We start from the raw sequence: 17,563 nt of genomic DNA, 5'->3' as shown, positions 1-17,563 counted from the left end.
CAATATTCACATGTACTCCCTCCGTCCCCGAGTAGGAGTCACATTTTGACCGGGTACGAGTTTTAAGAGATGTAAAGAAAAGTTGGTTGAAAAAGTTAGTGGGATGTGAGACCTATTTTTTTATATTAGTTTTACAATAAAATGTGAGTGAATAGAGATCTACTTAATATTTACGGTAAAAATGAAGTGTGACTCTTAATTGGGGACGGATCGAAATGAAAAAGTGCGACTCTTAGTCGGGGACGGAGGAAGCATTTAGTGATGAATAAAGTAATTCTTCATTGAGATCTTGAGCAATTAAATATATTTGAATGAATTGATTGTCAATGTCTTGTTCTTACAGATATGATACAGGCATACAGCATTGAAACAGTAGTAGGAGCATGTTTCTACGGCATACAGCTTTTAATGATTGATGGTTGAGAGTTGCCGTTTTAATAAAAGCAACAAATGAACTTTTCAAACATTGGTGTAAATACTTGTAATGGAATTTGCGACAACTGTTCCTTTCATGTTATATCCAATATCACATCAATTGATTAAAAAATTTCATGCACCTAATTCCCAATTTCTTGAATTGGGCTTATATTCCAATTCTAATGCGATTCAATATTAAATGAACTTACAGTCATGAAACTCGATCGTATTGATATTTTTCATCGCTCCTTACTTTACTACTAATTTTGTGTTAAATTTCATGTCGATTATGGTTAAGGCTATTTTTTATGGAGGAAAATTATATGTTACATCTCATTCTTGAATTTAATGATATTACAAATGTTTGAAACATTACAATCAGAAGAACAATAAATTCAGTCAATTTTGCTAAAAATGGCTACTCTTTTTATTTAAATTCAATATCTAACTTTTTTAAATTTATGGTCCCATTTTCTTGTAAAATGCAAACCAAACTGGAGTACTATAATTATTTTCTCCAACGGTTTCAGACAATGCTAGGCCCTCACAACGTTATCTATTGTTTAAGGATTTTCATTTCCTCGTTACAGTGTTAAGAATTTCAAAAAAGTTTAGAATTCAAAAAATATTTTTTCCTCAAAAAAGTTAAGAAAAGACATCCAGCAGCTTTCACTGCTATGAATGTATCAGGGCCTACTCATCAACCAATTGTATGTTAGGACAGTACCATAAATCCGTTACCTATGCTTACATAATTTTGTATATATCCATGTTACTCTATATTTTCTCCTAAATTTGAAAATTTATTTGGAAACAATGTAATCATGTGAGATATGGCTGTTATAGTTTATACTTTTATCCCAATCTTTATAGTTTTTCCAAATATATAATAATCTTCATAAAATATCAATAGTCTATCTGATATTTTAAAATAAGAAATAATCATTTAAATTTCGGTACTCATATTAAGTTTAAAATTAGAATATTAAATTACTCCTACAAGGTTTCACTTTTTTTTTAATTGTTCAATCCAGTTTCAGTTTTTTATTTTTTTATATAAATTCTTCCATCCAGGGATAAAAATATAAAATGTGCCTTTTAATGAAATTCAAAATGACATATTTTATTTAAATAAATATTTTTCTTATCTTTTTTAATACTACAAAACATTGTCTTATAAATAATAGTTTTTCAGCTACAATTTTCAAATTGGCTGTGTTCAGTTCATTTTTTCGTACTCTTTTTGAAAAACATTTGTAGCATTGTGCAAATATGGAATGCAAAGTTTAATATTTTGAAATAGAGAATCCTTTGAGTGAAGAATATCATATTTATTTTTATTTTTTAGAAAAATGACACATGGGATACACATATTTTTTTGTTATTTCTAAAAGTATCAAAAAATTACTACTACTAGCCAGTAATAGTACGTATTACTCCTATGTCTACTACTAGCTAGTAGTAGTATGCATTACTCCCTTTGTCCACTGTACATGTCTCACTGCCTGAGAATCCTATTTTTATATGGAGTACTAGTTTTATACTTCTTCCATCTCATAAAAATATGGGCATATGTTATAGCACGAGAACTTTAATAAAATTGGTAAAGTAAGAGAGAAAAGATGGATGATAGTTAAAGTAGTGTTAGTGGATTATGAGACCCATATTATTATTAGTATGGTAGTATAAATTTGATATAACTTGATGTATAGAGTATTTAATAAATTGAGATAACCTTCTATAAATGAAATTTCCATATTTTTATAGAATAAATAAAAATGGAAAGTATACATATTTTTCTGGAGCATATGGGGTAACAAAATTTGTCTGAAAATGAGTTAGTAGAATAAAAGGTCTACAACTAAAAATGGTAAAAATGAAATGAAACAATTAATATGAGAAAAACCGAAATATAAAAATTGGGACACCTACGGTAAAGTATGAATTTCATATTTTGTGAAAGTTGGAATATATTTAAAAAGGATACCCCAAAAGAAACTATAGTTAACCATAAAATTAGATGAACCAAAATTAAAATTACCAAATTACATGCATTTGATTGGCTAATAGATCTTCTCAACCAACTTAACGATTCTAGTGGTATGATATTAAATAGTATCACACAACAATAATTGGAAAATATTAGTAGTATTTTTATAGTGTACATAGATTGTAATCTTTGATCGATTAAAAATCAAATTTGAAGTCTTAAAGAAAAGGGCCAGAATATATTTGTTCAAAATAAGTTGTTAATCATCATTAGTTGTAATAGTCGGCTAATTAAAAAATTATGATGATAATTAATAACAACCAAAAAATAGCATGGAAATATTCAAACGAAGCAAATATGAGATAAGTTGACAGCCTATCACAATAACAACTATGCTTCTTGGATTACACGTATCACTAAGAGAATGTTTGGTTTTATTGTTTTTATTCAAATTATTTGACAACCATGCCACCAAGTTTTTGGCTGGAAATTAAAATTGAATTTAGAAGAGAATCAAATCTTCCCAACGTGAAATCCAGCACCAAACCAAACTTCACAAATTAAATTATAAACAAGATAGTGAAATCCAGGGGCACCCAATTTGGGAGTCTATCATTGACAACAATATTATTAATTTCATTTTAATAATTTGTATTTTGAGCTTTCCACAACAATGACACGATAACGATACCCATTATACACACGATACTTTCAATTTGTACAAACTAATGTTACAATTTTTAATTTCAATTTTTTGTGTAACAATATTTTTTAAACTATTTAATTGGGAAAATTTAAGACAAATCAGCCTATTCGCTAGATAAATAAACCACACACGATCACTTGAGAGTGAAAGTTATATTTTTTTCAATACAACTAATTTGAGGATAAGTTAGTGAATTAATAGATTCAGTGCAGGTACATTATTACAATAATGTTTTTATTTATTTATTTTAACGATACTATATAATTAATTATATATTGTCTCCTCCTATTTTTATCTAGTTATTCTCAAATTTATTTGGCACTTTGTTATTGTCCAACTTTAATTACGATGCATTTCATAGGATATCGTCTCGTGTTAAAGGAATAACTAGTTTTCATATTACACGCAATCATCAAATATGTTTTCCCTCAGTTGAAACATGTTTACAATCACGAAAGTTCGTTTTAAAATACGGTACTCCATATTTTTAGAGACGCTAAAATATTACTCGTATTTAATATGACATACATCTAACGAGAAATCTAGATGAAATTACTTATTACCATACATTATGTTACTACTCTTGTGGCAATGATTATTATTTTCGTTCTTAGCCTATCATCCATTGCTAACAACGATCACAATATTGCTTTTGGTCTTCTAAATATCGATGCTATTGACTACTTTTTTCTTTTGGATTCATCAGCATGTATCTTTCAAATTACTTAAAACGTCTTAATTAACTTCCTTTCCATTCTTGCCTCATCACACGATGTAGAGATGTAGAAATGGATGTGTAGTGGAGTACTTAATTTTTGGCTCATCATTAAACCGAATAAATACCTGTTAGCTAAAAATAGAAGGATGAATGAGCAAACAAAATATAATCGTTAGAATATTCGGTGCCAGTACTATTTATTTTCACTCCAATAAAAATTGGAAAAATAAAATAAAAACCAAAAAGTTTGTACAAACGGGCCGTGCTGACGAAAACGGGCCCAGCTAATCGAGCTGGCAAATTTCAACTCTTCAACAGTCTGTTCTGTTCATCTTTCACACACACACTACAGAAACCCTCCACTCCCCATATTAATAGCTCCTCACGTTCCCTATCTCTCTCACCCATCTCTTTCTCTCTCTCATATTTCGAGTTTTGTTTGCTCAATTGCAAAAAAACAGTTTCTTGTTTCCTTCAACTTTTCTACGTCCTAAAAAATCGTTCATCATTTCTTCTGTCATGGCCGAGGAAACCAAGAAGGCAGCTCCCGAAACCGCCGAGGAGGTCGTGGTTTGTGACGTGCCGGTGGCGGAGGAGCCCACCAAGGCCGTTGCGGAGCCGGAGAAGGCCGTGGAGGGAGAGAAGGAGGCAGAAGTTGCCGAATCTGTTTCCTTCAAGGAGGAGAGCAACAAAGTCGATGATCTCATTGATCCAGAGAAGAAAGCTTTGGACGAGCTCAAATCCTTGATTCAGGAGGCCTTGAACAAGCATGAGTTCACCTCTCCCCCTCCTCCGCCCGTTACAGAGACGGCGGAAGAGCCCAAATCCGAGGAAGTGAAGGAAGAGCCCAAACCCGAGGAGGAGGAGAAGAAGGAAGAAGAAAAAATTGAATCTTGTGAAGCAGCCCCGCCGGAAGAGAAGGAGACACCGGAGGAGGCGGTGGTTGAGAAGGTGGAGGAAAAGGTTGAAGCTGCTGAGGAAATCAAGGAGACCATAGTTCAAGAAGTGAAGGCTGAGGAGGATGTAGCGCCGCCGGCGCCGGAGGAGGTGTCGATTTGGGGCGTCCCACTTCTCGCCGACGAGAGGAGTGATGCAATCCTGCTCAAATTCCTGAGGGCTCGGGATTTCAAGGTGAAGGAGGCTTTCGCCATGGTGAAAAACGTGGTGGCGTGGAGGAAGGAATTCAAGATCGATGAGTTGTTGGTGGAGGAAGGAATTGGAGAAGGGCTGGAGAAAGTTGTGTATGTGAATGGAGTGGATAAAGAGGGGCACCCAATTTGTTACAATGCGTTTGGAGAGTTCCAAGATAAGGAGCTGTATAGCAACACTTTCTCTGATGCTGAGAAAAGAGCTAAGTTCTTGAGATTTTATATTCAGTTCTTGGAGAAGAGAATTAGGGGGCTTGATTTTAGCCCTGAGGGGATTTGCACCATTGTGCAAGTTACTGATTTGAAGAATTCGCCTGGGTTGTTCTTCACCAAGAAAGAACTGAGGCAGGCTACCAATCAAGCCCTTCAACTGCTGCAGGATAATTATCCAGAATTTGTTGCCAAACAGGTATGTGTGGAACAAGAGATTGAATTTTTATGGTGTGTTCTTGCAATTCATTCATCTTTTCTTTGTGGGATGATGCATGATTTTGTTTGAGATGTTTTGGTATATGGGTTTTGGTTGTGTGCTGCTAGATGAACAAGAAAAGATTCATTCTTTATGATTCGGACAAGCTGAATTAAAAAAAAAAGATTCAATCTTTATGTTGTGTTTTTGCAGTTGTGTTTGTTTGGTGATGTTGTATGTTTTTTGGATGTTTAATTTATTGGTGTATGATGGGATGAAGGTGTTCATCAATGTGCCATGGTGGTATGTTGCTTACAATAGGATGATCAGTCCATTCTTGACTCAGAGGACTAAGAGCAAGTTTGTGTTTGCTGGTCCAACCAAGACTGCTGAGACCCTCTTCAAGTTAGTAGTCTCGATTTCGCTTCACTTACGAGTTTTTAAACGATATACTTCTAAAAAAATGTTGTCTTGGCTTGTCTCATGTTTAGGTATGCTGCACCGGAGCAAGTCCCCGTGCAATACGGTGGTCTGAGCAAGGCCGGCGGGGAGTTCACCACTACCGATACTGCAGTAGAGGAAATTATTAAGCCAGCAAGCAAGCACACAATTGAACTGCCAATTTCTGAGGTTGGAATTTGATTAAGTCTTATGTTTTTGTGCCTACTGTTTTATGGGTGTGCCGTGTATTTACATTGCGATTTACTCGTCGTAGGGTGTCACGTTGGCGTGGGAGGTTAGAGTCGTCGGTTGGGACGTTTCCTATGGTGCGGAGTTTGTCCCGAGTGCTGAGGGCGGATACACGTGGATCGTCCAAAAATCGAGGAAGATCGGGCAGGTGGACGAGGATGTATTGAGCGGCTCATTCAAGATTGGTGAACCGGGAAAGGTTGTGCTCACATTTGACAACCAAACATCTAAGAAGAAGAAGCTTCTCTTTAGGTCCAAAGCCAAGTGCTCTGAGTGAAGATGAAAGAGGGCTTCTTTGTTCATTCATATGATTCTTTTTGGGCTGATTTATATTTAAAACTTGTTTCTGAAATTTTAAGGTTGTTTGGGAGTAGTTTATTTATATTTCTTTGTTGTTTTTGTTAAGTTGGATTGATTATTTACATGTCCGAAGAAACAATTGGGAATTCAAAGATAGAAATTTCTGTCAATACATCACTTTATGTTGTCCTTTTCTGCTGTAAATTTGGTTCTATGATTTTTTTGGAGGTTTTGTCGTTGCTTTTGTTTCTTTTCATGAATGATGATATTGAATTATTGAGTCTTTACAACACATTCTTTCTAGCTAACATTATTTATTGCCAAACAAAATGATCGATGTTTTCAAGGTAGGACCGAACTAGCTAGCTTTATTAAGGTTATACCTTAGTCTAAGAATGCAACAAGATGATATAATAGTATAGTATTATATCACTAGTTTTATCATTAGCATTGGAGTTTGTACTTACCTTTTGCAAAAGTGTGTTAAAGATTCTTGTAACAATTTGTTTAAAATAAATTTAGTAATTTACCAAACAATAGAACTTGGTACTAGTAAGTAGCAGGAGTACTTACTCTATCCCCGCCACAAGTGAACGACTTTTTTTATATATAAAATGAGTATTATTGAGTTAAGAGAAGAGAGATCAAAATGAAATATGAGATCAAAGAAGTATGAAAAATAAAGAAAGAATAAAATAAAAGAAATAATAAATCAAAAAAAAGGTAAAATATTGTTTTATTTTATTAAAAAGGAAAATCAATCACGAACCAATAATAATCATCACGACATCAATAATAATCATTAAGTTATTATGTTAAGTTATTATGATAAATATAAGTATGTAACAAAAAATAGATAATGCTAAACATAATACTAATAGTTATTATAGTCAAATACTCCTAGTTATTATAATCAAATACTCCTAGTTATTATAAATAATGTTAAACATGGACTAAGCAAGCTCACCAATAATGTTGATTTAACATATTCCTATAAATAGTTATGCTAATATAAATACATAATTGCAAATTTCGAGCCCACAGCTTTTTAATTTATTAGTTCTGCTCTAATTTGCACTAAACTTAGACGAGCACCATTAGAAAAATGATCGGTATAGCAACAATTTAAGCGTGAAAAAGGTTTAGAAAATGGAGTGTATTTTATACGCTCTTCGTCTCATAAAAGTGATTGATATTTTTTTTGGTTGTTCTATTACAATTTACAAAGGATAAGTTTTATCTTTTAGCAAAAAAAAACCCCTATTTTATTCTCTCTTTATTATTAATTTTATTCTTTTACCATAATATATTTTTAATTTCAATGCCAAAAAAAGTTAATCAATTGCCATGGATGAAGTAGTTAATATTTGTGGACCATAATAACTTTAGCATTATTGGGCCGGCCCATGATAATGGAGTAACTAAAGCCCAATTGTTTTTATATTACGGAAAATGTAATTAACTGCGAAATTCGATCAAGTGAGCAACCCTCAAAAATCGAACTTGATTCTTGAACAACAGAATTTGGGGAAAAAAAGCTGTGGAGATTTCTGATCGATATTCTGAAATGGCGGACGGAAGCAAAGCGGAGATACCTGCGAAATGGGATGCGTGCCTCGATTTAGGCCTCCGTCGTTTCGTCTACTCTTCGCTCGCCGGCGCCGTTTCGGGTTTCCTTATCTTCCGTGAGTATTAACGCCGTTCCTTTTTTTGTTTTTTTCCTCTCGTTTTCAATTTATTTCTCTAATTTGAGGGGGTTTCTGTATATTTCGGCAGCTCGTGTTTAGTAGTTTTGTTGAATTTCGATCTTGAATTGATATTTTGAGGGAATTTCCTGAACAATGCTAGTGGAGTTGCTAGTTCGCTGATGAGTTCAATGATAAATGTCACACTTATTAGATACGGAGTATTTGAAAATTGCTGTGATACTATATGCATTTAGGTTAATTTTAAATGTGGCTTAAATTTTAGAAGGGAGCTGGAAGTAATTGTGGTTTATTTACTTCTGTTAGGAGATTTTTTATTAGATCTCCTTTGATAATTTCGTTACTAGTTACTAGTTTTTGACTATTTCGGAATAGATTGTAGAGGAAGTTACTGATGTGGCAAAGATTGCAATTTACTTATGGAAATGAGTATTTGATGCAAAACCACGGGCAAAGAGTTCATGATCATTCTTTGTAATGTGAAGTGTGTCATTTGATCACTTACGCTTGTCAAAACTAGTGCACCTTTTCTATTTCCTTGACACGCTTCAGAAGCATCACTGCATAGTTTTCTTTATGATACCAAATAGCCTGTTTGGAACAGGAGCATATTTACTGGTTTAGTTTACCTGGTCAACTTTTTGATGGTATTTATGTTTTAATAGAGTTAGAGTAGCTTTGTACTCACCTTTTTTACAAGTGGCAGTGGTCTTATTGTATCTTCCGACTAATGAGAGAGGTTACATTCACTGTTGTTTCAGGGAGTCCAGCAACACGGTGGGCGTCTATAGCTTTTGGTGCTGGAGTGGGGATAGGTTCGGCTTACTCAGAGTGCTCTCTTAAATTTGACGAATCTCCCCCCAAATTGACTTCTAATGTAGCCAGTACTCCTCTACCTGAGGTAATTAGAACATGTAATATTGTCTTCTATTTTTAGTTCACTACCTTTGTTCTTCCCAGTTTCAGATTTTTGTTTTAATGAACACTGCCTTTACTCGAAGTAAGACAAAACTGAAGGTTATAAGTTGCTCCATCTCTTATCTGTATAGTATGGATTATAGGTGAAAATCTAATGGATAATAGGTGAAAATCTAAGTAGTCCTTGGTACCATGAATTTGTTGTTTTGGCTATATGAGTTGTTTAGTGCGAAATATAGGTCAAAACTCAAGTAGGTCTTCAAATCTTTGTTCTATACTCCCTCCGTCCTAAGGTATTTGAGGTCGTATTCCTATTTGGGTTGTCCCTAGGTAGTTGAGTCATTTCTTTTTTGGCAAAAACTTTATTATCTCTATTATACTTGACTCTCTCTTCATCTGTCTTACTTATTCCATCTCTTACTTTAATATTTCCACTTTAACCTTGAACACATTAGTTTCTTAAATCCAACGCCCAAAAGAAATGGCCCACCTACCTTGGGATGGAGGGAGTACAATTTTCTTACTTTTCATCAATAAGTGATTGTAGTTATGGATTTGTCATCTTTCATGCTTGTCAACACATCACGTACAGTTTTAGAAGTGTATCTTCTTTGGTGTACGTATCATCTCAGAACCGCCATACTAAAACAATGTCTTTCGATTTAATGCAGGGTGATGAGTGAAGTTGAGATTGTTGGGCATGCTTTCTCATTTGAAACTTCAGTTTTCTTCTTCATTGGTTGTTCTAATGGTGTATTTCCTGGAGACCGTTTGGCTACTATATCTCACTCTATGATGTGTTACATAATTTTTTGTTATGGAAAATTGTCATTTGAAGTACAATTTTGGTTAACTTATGGCCAATCTCATATAACTTTCAAACCCAACGAATTAAATTAGTACCTCTCGAAATTGTCCCATACGTTTAATTTTTTGTGGCGTTATTTAATGAGAGACTTCATTTATGTGGTGTTGACGTGGATTAAAACTGAGGATGGACAGAGCAATGTGTCGAATTGTGCCATCAAAGTCAACAACGTCGTATCTCCCTTTCAAAAAAACAACATTGTTTCCTCTCAGGCTTAGCCCTAGTTCGCCCCCATTAATCTTTCTCACGATATTCAACATTCCCTTGTTGGATTTTTTGTGCCATTATTCGATACACGTTCATCCTCTAGTTCTCATTACATTGTCATCGTTGAAAATGTTTGGACCACCACGACACTAGTCACAGGTGGACCACCATGCCCTCCTTTTAACGAAGCCAACAACAATGATAATGCAAAATTTGTCAACTGGAACAGTGCGATGATGACTGTGTTTCGAATAAATGCATTAGAAATCCAACAAAGGAATGTTAACGTGAGAAATAGGGGGTTAAAGCCTAAGAAGAAAGGACGTCATTTTGTCCAAACCCCTTGCTTTGATCCACATCAGTGCCACGAAGTGTTTTCTCATCAATTAAATAACGCTAGATAATCATTGAAAACTACTTGTTAGGGATTAACCATAAATCAATCAAGATGTATGATTTAAATCATGGAGTAATTTTTTATCCATAAAATTAATTAAGATTATATGATTTTATTATCAATGATACGATAGAGACTGAATGGATACGAAATTACATTTATAAAAGTAATATTTTTTTAAAATAAGAGAGGTTTATAGAGTTAAAAATATACTCCCATGTAGTGTGGTCTAGAAAAAGAAATCTGTATATTTTTTTGGTCACTCAATATAGCTAAAGAAAGCCGGATATTTTTGGGGACACTCAATATAGCAAATGTTGCATTATATTTTATAGATCGATTGAATCTTATTATTCACATTAATCATGATCATATCATTGGTGCACCTATTTTAACTATATAAACATTTTTGACATAGTATATCAAAGCTGCATTCCTAATTTTCGTGCAAAAAGTGTGCGTTGTAAAAAATAAAATAAAGTCCAATCATTTTCAAAATGAAGATTGGGCCCAACTTATTGGGCTGTGCATTTTCTTCTATAACTGGGTTTAAGTCTTTCCGTATATATTCATCTAGGGTTTAGCTCACATTTCGATTTGTCATCTCTCTCACACAAAAAAAAAACGCACAACACAGTTAGAGATCCTGCAATGGCGCCCAAATCGGTTAAATCGATCCGTAACCCGGAACTGATCCCCGGAGTTCTCAAGTGCTCACGCTCACAGATGTACCACAAGCGTGGGCTCTGGGCTATCAAGGCCAAAAACGGCGGAAAATTTCCCCAGCATGAGAAGGCCGCCGCAGCTCCGGCAGCGGAGGAGAAGCCTCCCAAATTCTACCCTGCCGATGACATTAAGAAGCCCCTCTCCAACACGCGCAAGGCCAAGCCTACAAAGCTCAGGTTACCTTGTTTCCATTTTTTTAGCTATTTTTATTTTTCGGTTGATTTTTACGGTTTTTTTTGGTTAAATTTGACTTTGATTTGTGTGTTGTTGTATGCAGAGCGAGCATCACTCCCGGGACAGTGTTGATCGTATTATCAGGGAGATTTAAGGGGAAGAGAGTTGTTTTCTTGAAGCAGCTTTCCTCTGGATTGCTTCTTGTAACTGGTAGACTTTTATTTTGGTTTCCATTTCTGTTTTTATGTTGCCTTCTTTGATGCTTAAATTTGTGGTGAGTTTATAATGCATTGCTTTTATTCTGTCAATTTTCTAATTCCATGAGTTGATTTTTTGTTTACTTGCAATGCCTTCTTGTTATGTAGACATAAATATTCAACTCTGATTTAAGATTGCTCTGTTGTTTATTCCACTCTTGATATTAGATGTTACTACGCTGAGCAATTGGATATTTTTGCAGCTGTATTTTATGTCACTATGTTTCATATTTTAAGCTGATCTAAAACATCCTCCAACCTCTAGTAGTAGTGATTCCAGAAAATGATTCTACTCTTGTAACTATTGTAGCCCATTTAACTGCGTACACTTTTGCTATTTACATCTTTCGAAGCAGTATATATCTATTAGCTATTCTTCTAATCTCTAGATCACATCAACACTTCTATTATATGTTAATTATGTGCATGAAGTATTCTGTATCTCGTTCTGGCAAAGTTTGTGTCTTTTTGGGTCCTTTTCTACTTTTTAAATTGTAGATAAGAACTACTCTCTATGTGTGGCTTGGTGGTTGGTACCCCTTTCTATGTTCAGTTGTGCAAGATATCTAAACTAGATCGGCTTTCTTTCTCCTGATTGTTTTAATTATCTTACTGTTTTATTGATTTTACAGGTCCATACAAGGTCAACGGTGTTCCTTTGAGATGTGTGAACCAGGCCTATGTCATAGGTACATCAACTAAAGTTGACATTACTGGTGTAAACCTGGAGAAGTATGATGACAAATACTTCGCTAAACAAGTTGAGAAGAAGCAGAAGAAGGGTGAGAGTGAATTCTTTGAGGCAGACAAAAAGGTAATTTTTTCAGTTCATGGGCACCTTGAGACTGTTTTTCTGGTTCATTTCTAATAGTGCAATGCCAATACACAGGAGAAAAATGAGCTTCCTGCAGAAAAGAAAGAGGATCAGAAGGCTGTTGATACCTCCTTGTTGAAGGCTATTGAGGCTGTTCCAGAATTGAAGACATATTTGGGTGCCAGGTTTTCGCTCAAGGCTGGAATGAAGCCTCATGAGCTTGTTTTCTAAAGGAAGTTTTTGGTTTCAATTTTGTTTCTCTTATCTCCCCTTTGTGGCAAACCTTATTTGACAGGTTTTATGGTGTTCAAATTCATTTAATATAACATCTTGAGTTTTTGTTGAGTATTTTAGCAAGGAATTTTATCGTAATATGTTAAAGTTTTATTTGAATCCCTCTTTGTTTGTGTTTGTGTATGTTTTGTTAATATTATGAGAATAACAGATGTAGTATATGATTGAATAGTCATTACAGCCATTACTAGCTCATTTTTGTACAAGCAAACCATCATGTAACCAGTTTCTCATTATATTAAAAGCTTCCTCTGCATCTGCATCTTCTTCTGCAGTTGGCCTATGGACGAAACCATGACCTCTCCCGTTGAAGACAACCACCTTTGCACTATCATTCCTCTTTGTAATTTCCTCTAATTTAGTGATTGGGCATAGTGCATCCTCATCACCTGTGATTAATAGCAGAGGTACCGTTATCTTGCTTGCAACAGAAGAGTCAATCCTAGTACCATAACATGAGACTCCAGAGCCAAAATACGCATCCTGATCTTGAGCTAGAATATCTACAACTCTACCCCCTCCAAAGCAGAATCCAATGATCCCTAGCTTGTTTGATATCCCTGCAGCTGCAAGTTCATCCTTTATCCATCTTGCTGATGCAAATATAGCTCGTGCCACGTGTTCTGGCTTCTGCTTGGCGATCCACTCTTCAAGCAGAGCCTGTGGCCTGTCTTTTCTCCATGAATCCCCTCTAAACAGGTCAGGAACTAGAACACTGCATTTCGATGAAGTGAAACATGAGTTTTATGTGCTTATAACTTGCATTATGTTCATTGAGATGTGGGCTTACTTGTAACCGTTGCAAGCAACACGATAAGCAAAATCTGTGGTGGCAGAGTCATGAAAACCGAATATGTCAGAGAGGAGCAATATGCCTGTGCCGTTGTTGTTTTTGACTGCCGTGAATAGGTAAGCTGGTATTACTTCTCCTTCGTCTTCAATTGTTAGCTCTGTTCCATTCACTAATTCACAGGCTTCGTCGATTATGCTCTTGTCTACACTCACCTGGCTGCATCCTACTGCCAATTTCTGCCTTCTCTCATTCCATGAATATGCAATGCTTTTCTGCACAACTGAAGTACATTTCAAGAATGTGAAATTTAACAAGAAAGCACGTGCATTTCACTAGTTTATCGATTTTCTGGAAGCGACCAACTTACAACGAAAGGCAGCCGGGGAGGCTCCGGTTGCTGGTCTGAGGTGATTCTTGTGCAGCTTATAGATTGGTGGAGCCGTAGAAAGGGGAGCTGAACCCAAACCCATTTCTATCTAATTCCCACTAACAACAAACAAAAACCGAAAATGCATCAAGAAATATCCTACTCAAAAGTATCTTTTTTGTCAAGGATTTTGTGGTCAGGATTTCAGAATGATGTTTCCATTTGGTCCCATTTAAATATTAATTGGCTCAAGTGGATTCTACTCAATCCTAATGCTTTTCTTATCTTATTTCTTTTTCCAAGAAGAGAAATAGAGAAAAGTTAAGAACTTTGCCTGCTAAAATATAGTTTTGATTCCTCTTTTGCTTGGAACTTACAATATAATGATTTGTTGAAAATAGGAAATGTTTGTAACCTAAGCATCTAAGCTTCTAAATTATCTAACATACGGTTATAAGCATACATGAATATCTTTTATTTTTCCAAGCCGAAAATTAAGTATAAAAGTTACATATACAATCCTTGATGCTCTTACAAGATATGCTTCATACTATCTATTCTAAGTATATCTTACTCTGTTTTAACCAGAATTCATTATACAATCAAAGAATCATGATAATCCAAACCAATCTCACACTGCTTATACTACATGGTATAACAAACAATCAAGAAGCAACTCAAAGCTCTGTGTGAACTATGTGTTGTGTAGTAGGTTGAACAATTTTAACATCTTTGTCAGAAGAGGAGAGGCATTCTGCTGATGGATTTATGTACCCGTAGCCAATGCCCGCTGCAGAGTTGCAGTAGGTCTCCACTGTTCCGTCGCTCCTCTGCAGGTTGATGTTGTTAAGGATGATGTGAGTGCAAGGAACTGTGTCACTGCAAGAAAATTTCATGGCCTTTTGGCTTCTTGATGTCCCAGTTATGTTGCGGTACATGATTTGGGTTATGTTGACTGCTGATGTCTGATGATCGTAAGAAACGAGGTTGTCAGGTCGTATAGAGTTGACAAAAGATCGAGTCCGGATGGGCCATGATATCTATCGCATTATATTGCCCGATAGTTTTCTAGCTCTAGTCATTATGGCTTACCTGATTTTCGCAACTTTTTGGCGAGTCGCAGTAGAATTGGTCTATGATGATCGGGTTGCTGACGTTTTCCATCCTGACATCTTGGTAGCGCACTGCTCGCACGTAGCCAGAGCCTCCCTGCAATGGCCATAATGCATAAATAACCACTTTGGATAGTAAAAAATGTCTTACCAACTTAGATGCGCTTCATTATGAAAATATTTTTACAAGTTACCTGCCAGGTCTTTATTCTGAGGCCGTTGGTGGTGCCTCGGAGGAAGGCCTTGTCCACAACCACGCTCTCGACAATGCCAGTTGTGTTGTCCTTTCCAAGGCTGCCAATGCTGGTGGTGCAGTGCAGTTTCTAGTAATGTTAGTCTAATAAAAATGGATTGAAATTGTTTTTCATTGTAAGAGTGTATGTATATTGTTACCTAATTCCATGGCCTGGTCCACAAAATATATTCTTTATCTTGATATTGGAGCTAGCATTTACAATTGATATGCAATCATCTCCTATAATCAACACATGTTTTGAATTAAAAAAAAAATCCAAGAATCATGATTTCTTGAAAAAAATGGAGCACAATACTAGTGTAGTAATGTAATAAGAACCTGTCCCAATTTTGCAGTTTTGAAGAACTACATTTGTTGATTCAGTGATATGAATCCCATCTGTATTGGGGCTGTCCTCTGGGGCTGATACTTTGACATTTATGACCCGAACGGAGTCTGAACGCCCGATGACAAAGTTCATTTGCTGCCCATTCTGAACTGTGATTCCTTTCACTCTCACAGCTGAGCTCGAGTCTATTGTGAGGGCCTGAAAATTAAGATATTCCATGTCATTACCCGATTCAATGATCATACATAGTAGGCGACGAGGTTTAGTAGGCAAGTTGGCCTCACCGTTGGTGCACTCTTGCAAGGCTGAGAACAGGTCATAGTCACAAACAAGAACAAGAAAAACAATATTGGTTAGTAGATTGAATTAAGATTAGGACATGAATGTTTGAATCAAGATTGAGTTTTTATTTACATTGGACTTGTTTTTCTTGCAAGAAGCAGCCCACCATTTGGTGCCTGAGCCATCTATGACACCATTCCCTTGAAAATAAACCTTGGTTAGATTGTTGAAAACCAGCCAAGTTCTTGGATTCTTGGGATCCCAGCTCTTGGGATCATCTGGTGCAACGATGGTCCCTTCGATCTGCAAACACAAGAGTCATTGCAAGACGAACAACGGGTTGTGATCCAAGACAAGGGCTTTACCTGGATCACAATCTTGTCTGCACAGGGCCCTCTGAATCTCGTTGCATTCACTAAGTAGCGACGCCCTTCGGGGACCAAGAGAACTGATTTTGGAGTGGAACAAGCTTGTTTCCATGCATTAGTGAAGGCCTAAAATAAACAAAAACAAAATAAGATTAATCAAGAATTTCAAAACACACTTTTTTTGTCTTATATTAAAACTTGAATGTGTAAAACCTGAGTATCATCAGCTACACCATCTCCAACAGCACCAAATCCATCTACATTGACAAGCACTTTGCTGATATGGCCACCATGCATAGATGGGAGGTCTAAGGCCTCCAACGGGTCGTCCTCTCCTTCTTCGTCTTCCACATTCAATTCGTGGAGCTTGGCGAAAACCTCAAATGTGTCAGAGAGATCTTGGCCAGCACTTGAAAGGGGAACAAGGAGCAACACTAGAAAGCAAAGCAACATTAGTAACTTGTTCATCATTTTTTAAGGATGTTTTTGTCTGGTTTTTTGGTGGATCAAATGACTTGATTTTTGTAAGATTGTGGGATTATAATATATAAGTACGGATTGAGTTTGTAAAGTGCAATGGTTTTGTGGAGGGAGGATATGTCTTGACTTGAAAGGGCATGAATGTGCTACATTTTTCTTGATATGACTACTCTTCAAGGATAAGAATATATAAATTTCAAGAAGTTTGCTTTACTCTTAAACTATTGCCCAACTCCACTAAAATACATACATTTCACTAGTTGAAAATTTTATCATGAGAGATCAAAAGAAAGTTGTCTTTTCGTTTCTTAGTTGTTGAGATTGATAAATGAGAATTGTATGGATTGAAAGCCCATAACTAAACCGACTTATGTAATAGAACAATTTGTAGACCCTTAAAAGAGAATTTTAGATTGATAATTGTGTAGCACTATTGAGATTACTACACATATTTCAATATAAATTCATGTTATATAAAATGTTTGGTTGACTTCTGTTAGGCTGCAATATTCACCATTGAATTAGAAAATCTAAAACATCATGTAATTGGTAGATTCTATTACAAGCATGTATGTACATATTGATGTCTTTATCAGAGATGAAATCTAAACTTTTGATTGCCAAAGTAGTAATGACAAAAACAGAACTAAAAAGCATTAGTTTTCTCAAACCAAGATGGTTCATATACTGATATACCAATCTCAGACTCCATAAAACTGGAACAAAAATAATCCAATAATCTTGATCCAGAATCCACATAAGGTTGACAACATATGCGTGTGTGAATTTAGTGATAATATATAAAGCCAAGGTTTGAGGTATGGGTCCGTCACACTAT

General features: G+C 35.6%; 5 protein-coding genes across 5 annotated transcripts; 3 read left to right on the top strand and 2 right to left on the bottom strand.

The window, feature by feature from the left end:
• Positions 1-4,216: 4,216 nt before the first annotated feature.
• Positions 4,217-6,548, top strand: LOC125195995 (patellin-3-like). The gene is made up of 4 exons (XM_048094328.1): positions 4,217-5,388; positions 5,669-5,793; positions 5,880-6,018; positions 6,104-6,548. The coding sequence occupies exons 1-4, from the start codon at positions 4,351-4,353 to the stop codon at positions 6,353-6,355; spliced, it is 1,554 nt and encodes a 517-aa protein (XP_047950285.1). The 5' UTR covers positions 4,217-4,350; the 3' UTR covers positions 6,356-6,548.
• Positions 6,549-7,860: 1,312 nt separating this feature from the next.
• Positions 7,861-9,845, top strand: LOC125193450. Its single transcript, XM_048091239.1, has 3 exons — positions 7,861-8,063; positions 8,846-8,985; positions 9,674-9,845. Exons 1-3 carry the CDS (start codon positions 7,946-7,948, stop codon positions 9,683-9,685), a joined length of 270 nt encoding a protein of 89 aa, XP_047947196.1. The 5' UTR covers positions 7,861-7,945; the 3' UTR covers positions 9,686-9,845.
• Positions 9,846-11,063: 1,218 nt separating this feature from the next.
• LOC125194040 (60S ribosomal protein L6-like) lies at positions 11,064-12,790 on the top strand. Its single transcript, XM_048092041.1, has 4 exons — positions 11,064-11,376; positions 11,478-11,584; positions 12,264-12,445; positions 12,521-12,790. Exons 1-4 carry the CDS (start codon positions 11,126-11,128, stop codon positions 12,674-12,676), a joined length of 696 nt encoding a protein of 231 aa, XP_047947998.1. The 5' UTR covers positions 11,064-11,125; the 3' UTR covers positions 12,677-12,790.
• Positions 12,791-12,878: 88 nt separating this feature from the next.
• LOC125194039 (carboxymethylenebutenolidase homolog) lies at positions 12,879-14,056 on the bottom strand. The gene is made up of 3 exons (XM_048092040.1): positions 13,900-14,056; positions 13,530-13,812; positions 12,879-13,454 (listed from the first exon to the last, which is right to left on the bottom strand). Exons 1-3 carry the CDS (start codon positions 14,000-14,002, stop codon positions 12,932-12,934), a joined length of 909 nt encoding a protein of 302 aa, XP_047947997.1. The 5' UTR covers positions 14,003-14,056; the 3' UTR covers positions 12,879-12,931.
• Positions 14,057-14,350: 294 nt separating this feature from the next.
• Positions 14,351-16,877, bottom strand: LOC125194038 (probable polygalacturonase At1g80170). Its single transcript, XM_048092039.1, has 9 exons — positions 16,459-16,877; positions 16,243-16,371; positions 16,010-16,180; positions 15,880-15,900; positions 15,586-15,793; positions 15,405-15,486; positions 15,206-15,314; positions 14,992-15,108; positions 14,351-14,864 (listed from the first exon to the last, which is right to left on the bottom strand). The coding sequence occupies exons 1-9, from the start codon at positions 16,714-16,716 to the stop codon at positions 14,577-14,579; spliced, it is 1,383 nt and encodes a 460-aa protein (XP_047947996.1). The 5' UTR covers positions 16,717-16,877; the 3' UTR covers positions 14,351-14,576.
• Positions 16,878-17,563: the final 686 nt, after the last annotated feature.

This window comes from Salvia hispanica, chromosome 6, assembly GCF_023119035.1.
Source record: "Salvia hispanica cultivar TCC Black 2014 chromosome 6, UniMelb_Shisp_WGS_1.0, whole genome shotgun sequence".
NCBI classification, from domain to species: domain Eukaryota; kingdom Viridiplantae; phylum Streptophyta; class Magnoliopsida; order Lamiales; family Lamiaceae; genus Salvia; species Salvia hispanica.
This window is presented reverse-complemented; position numbering and strand designations above follow the sequence as displayed.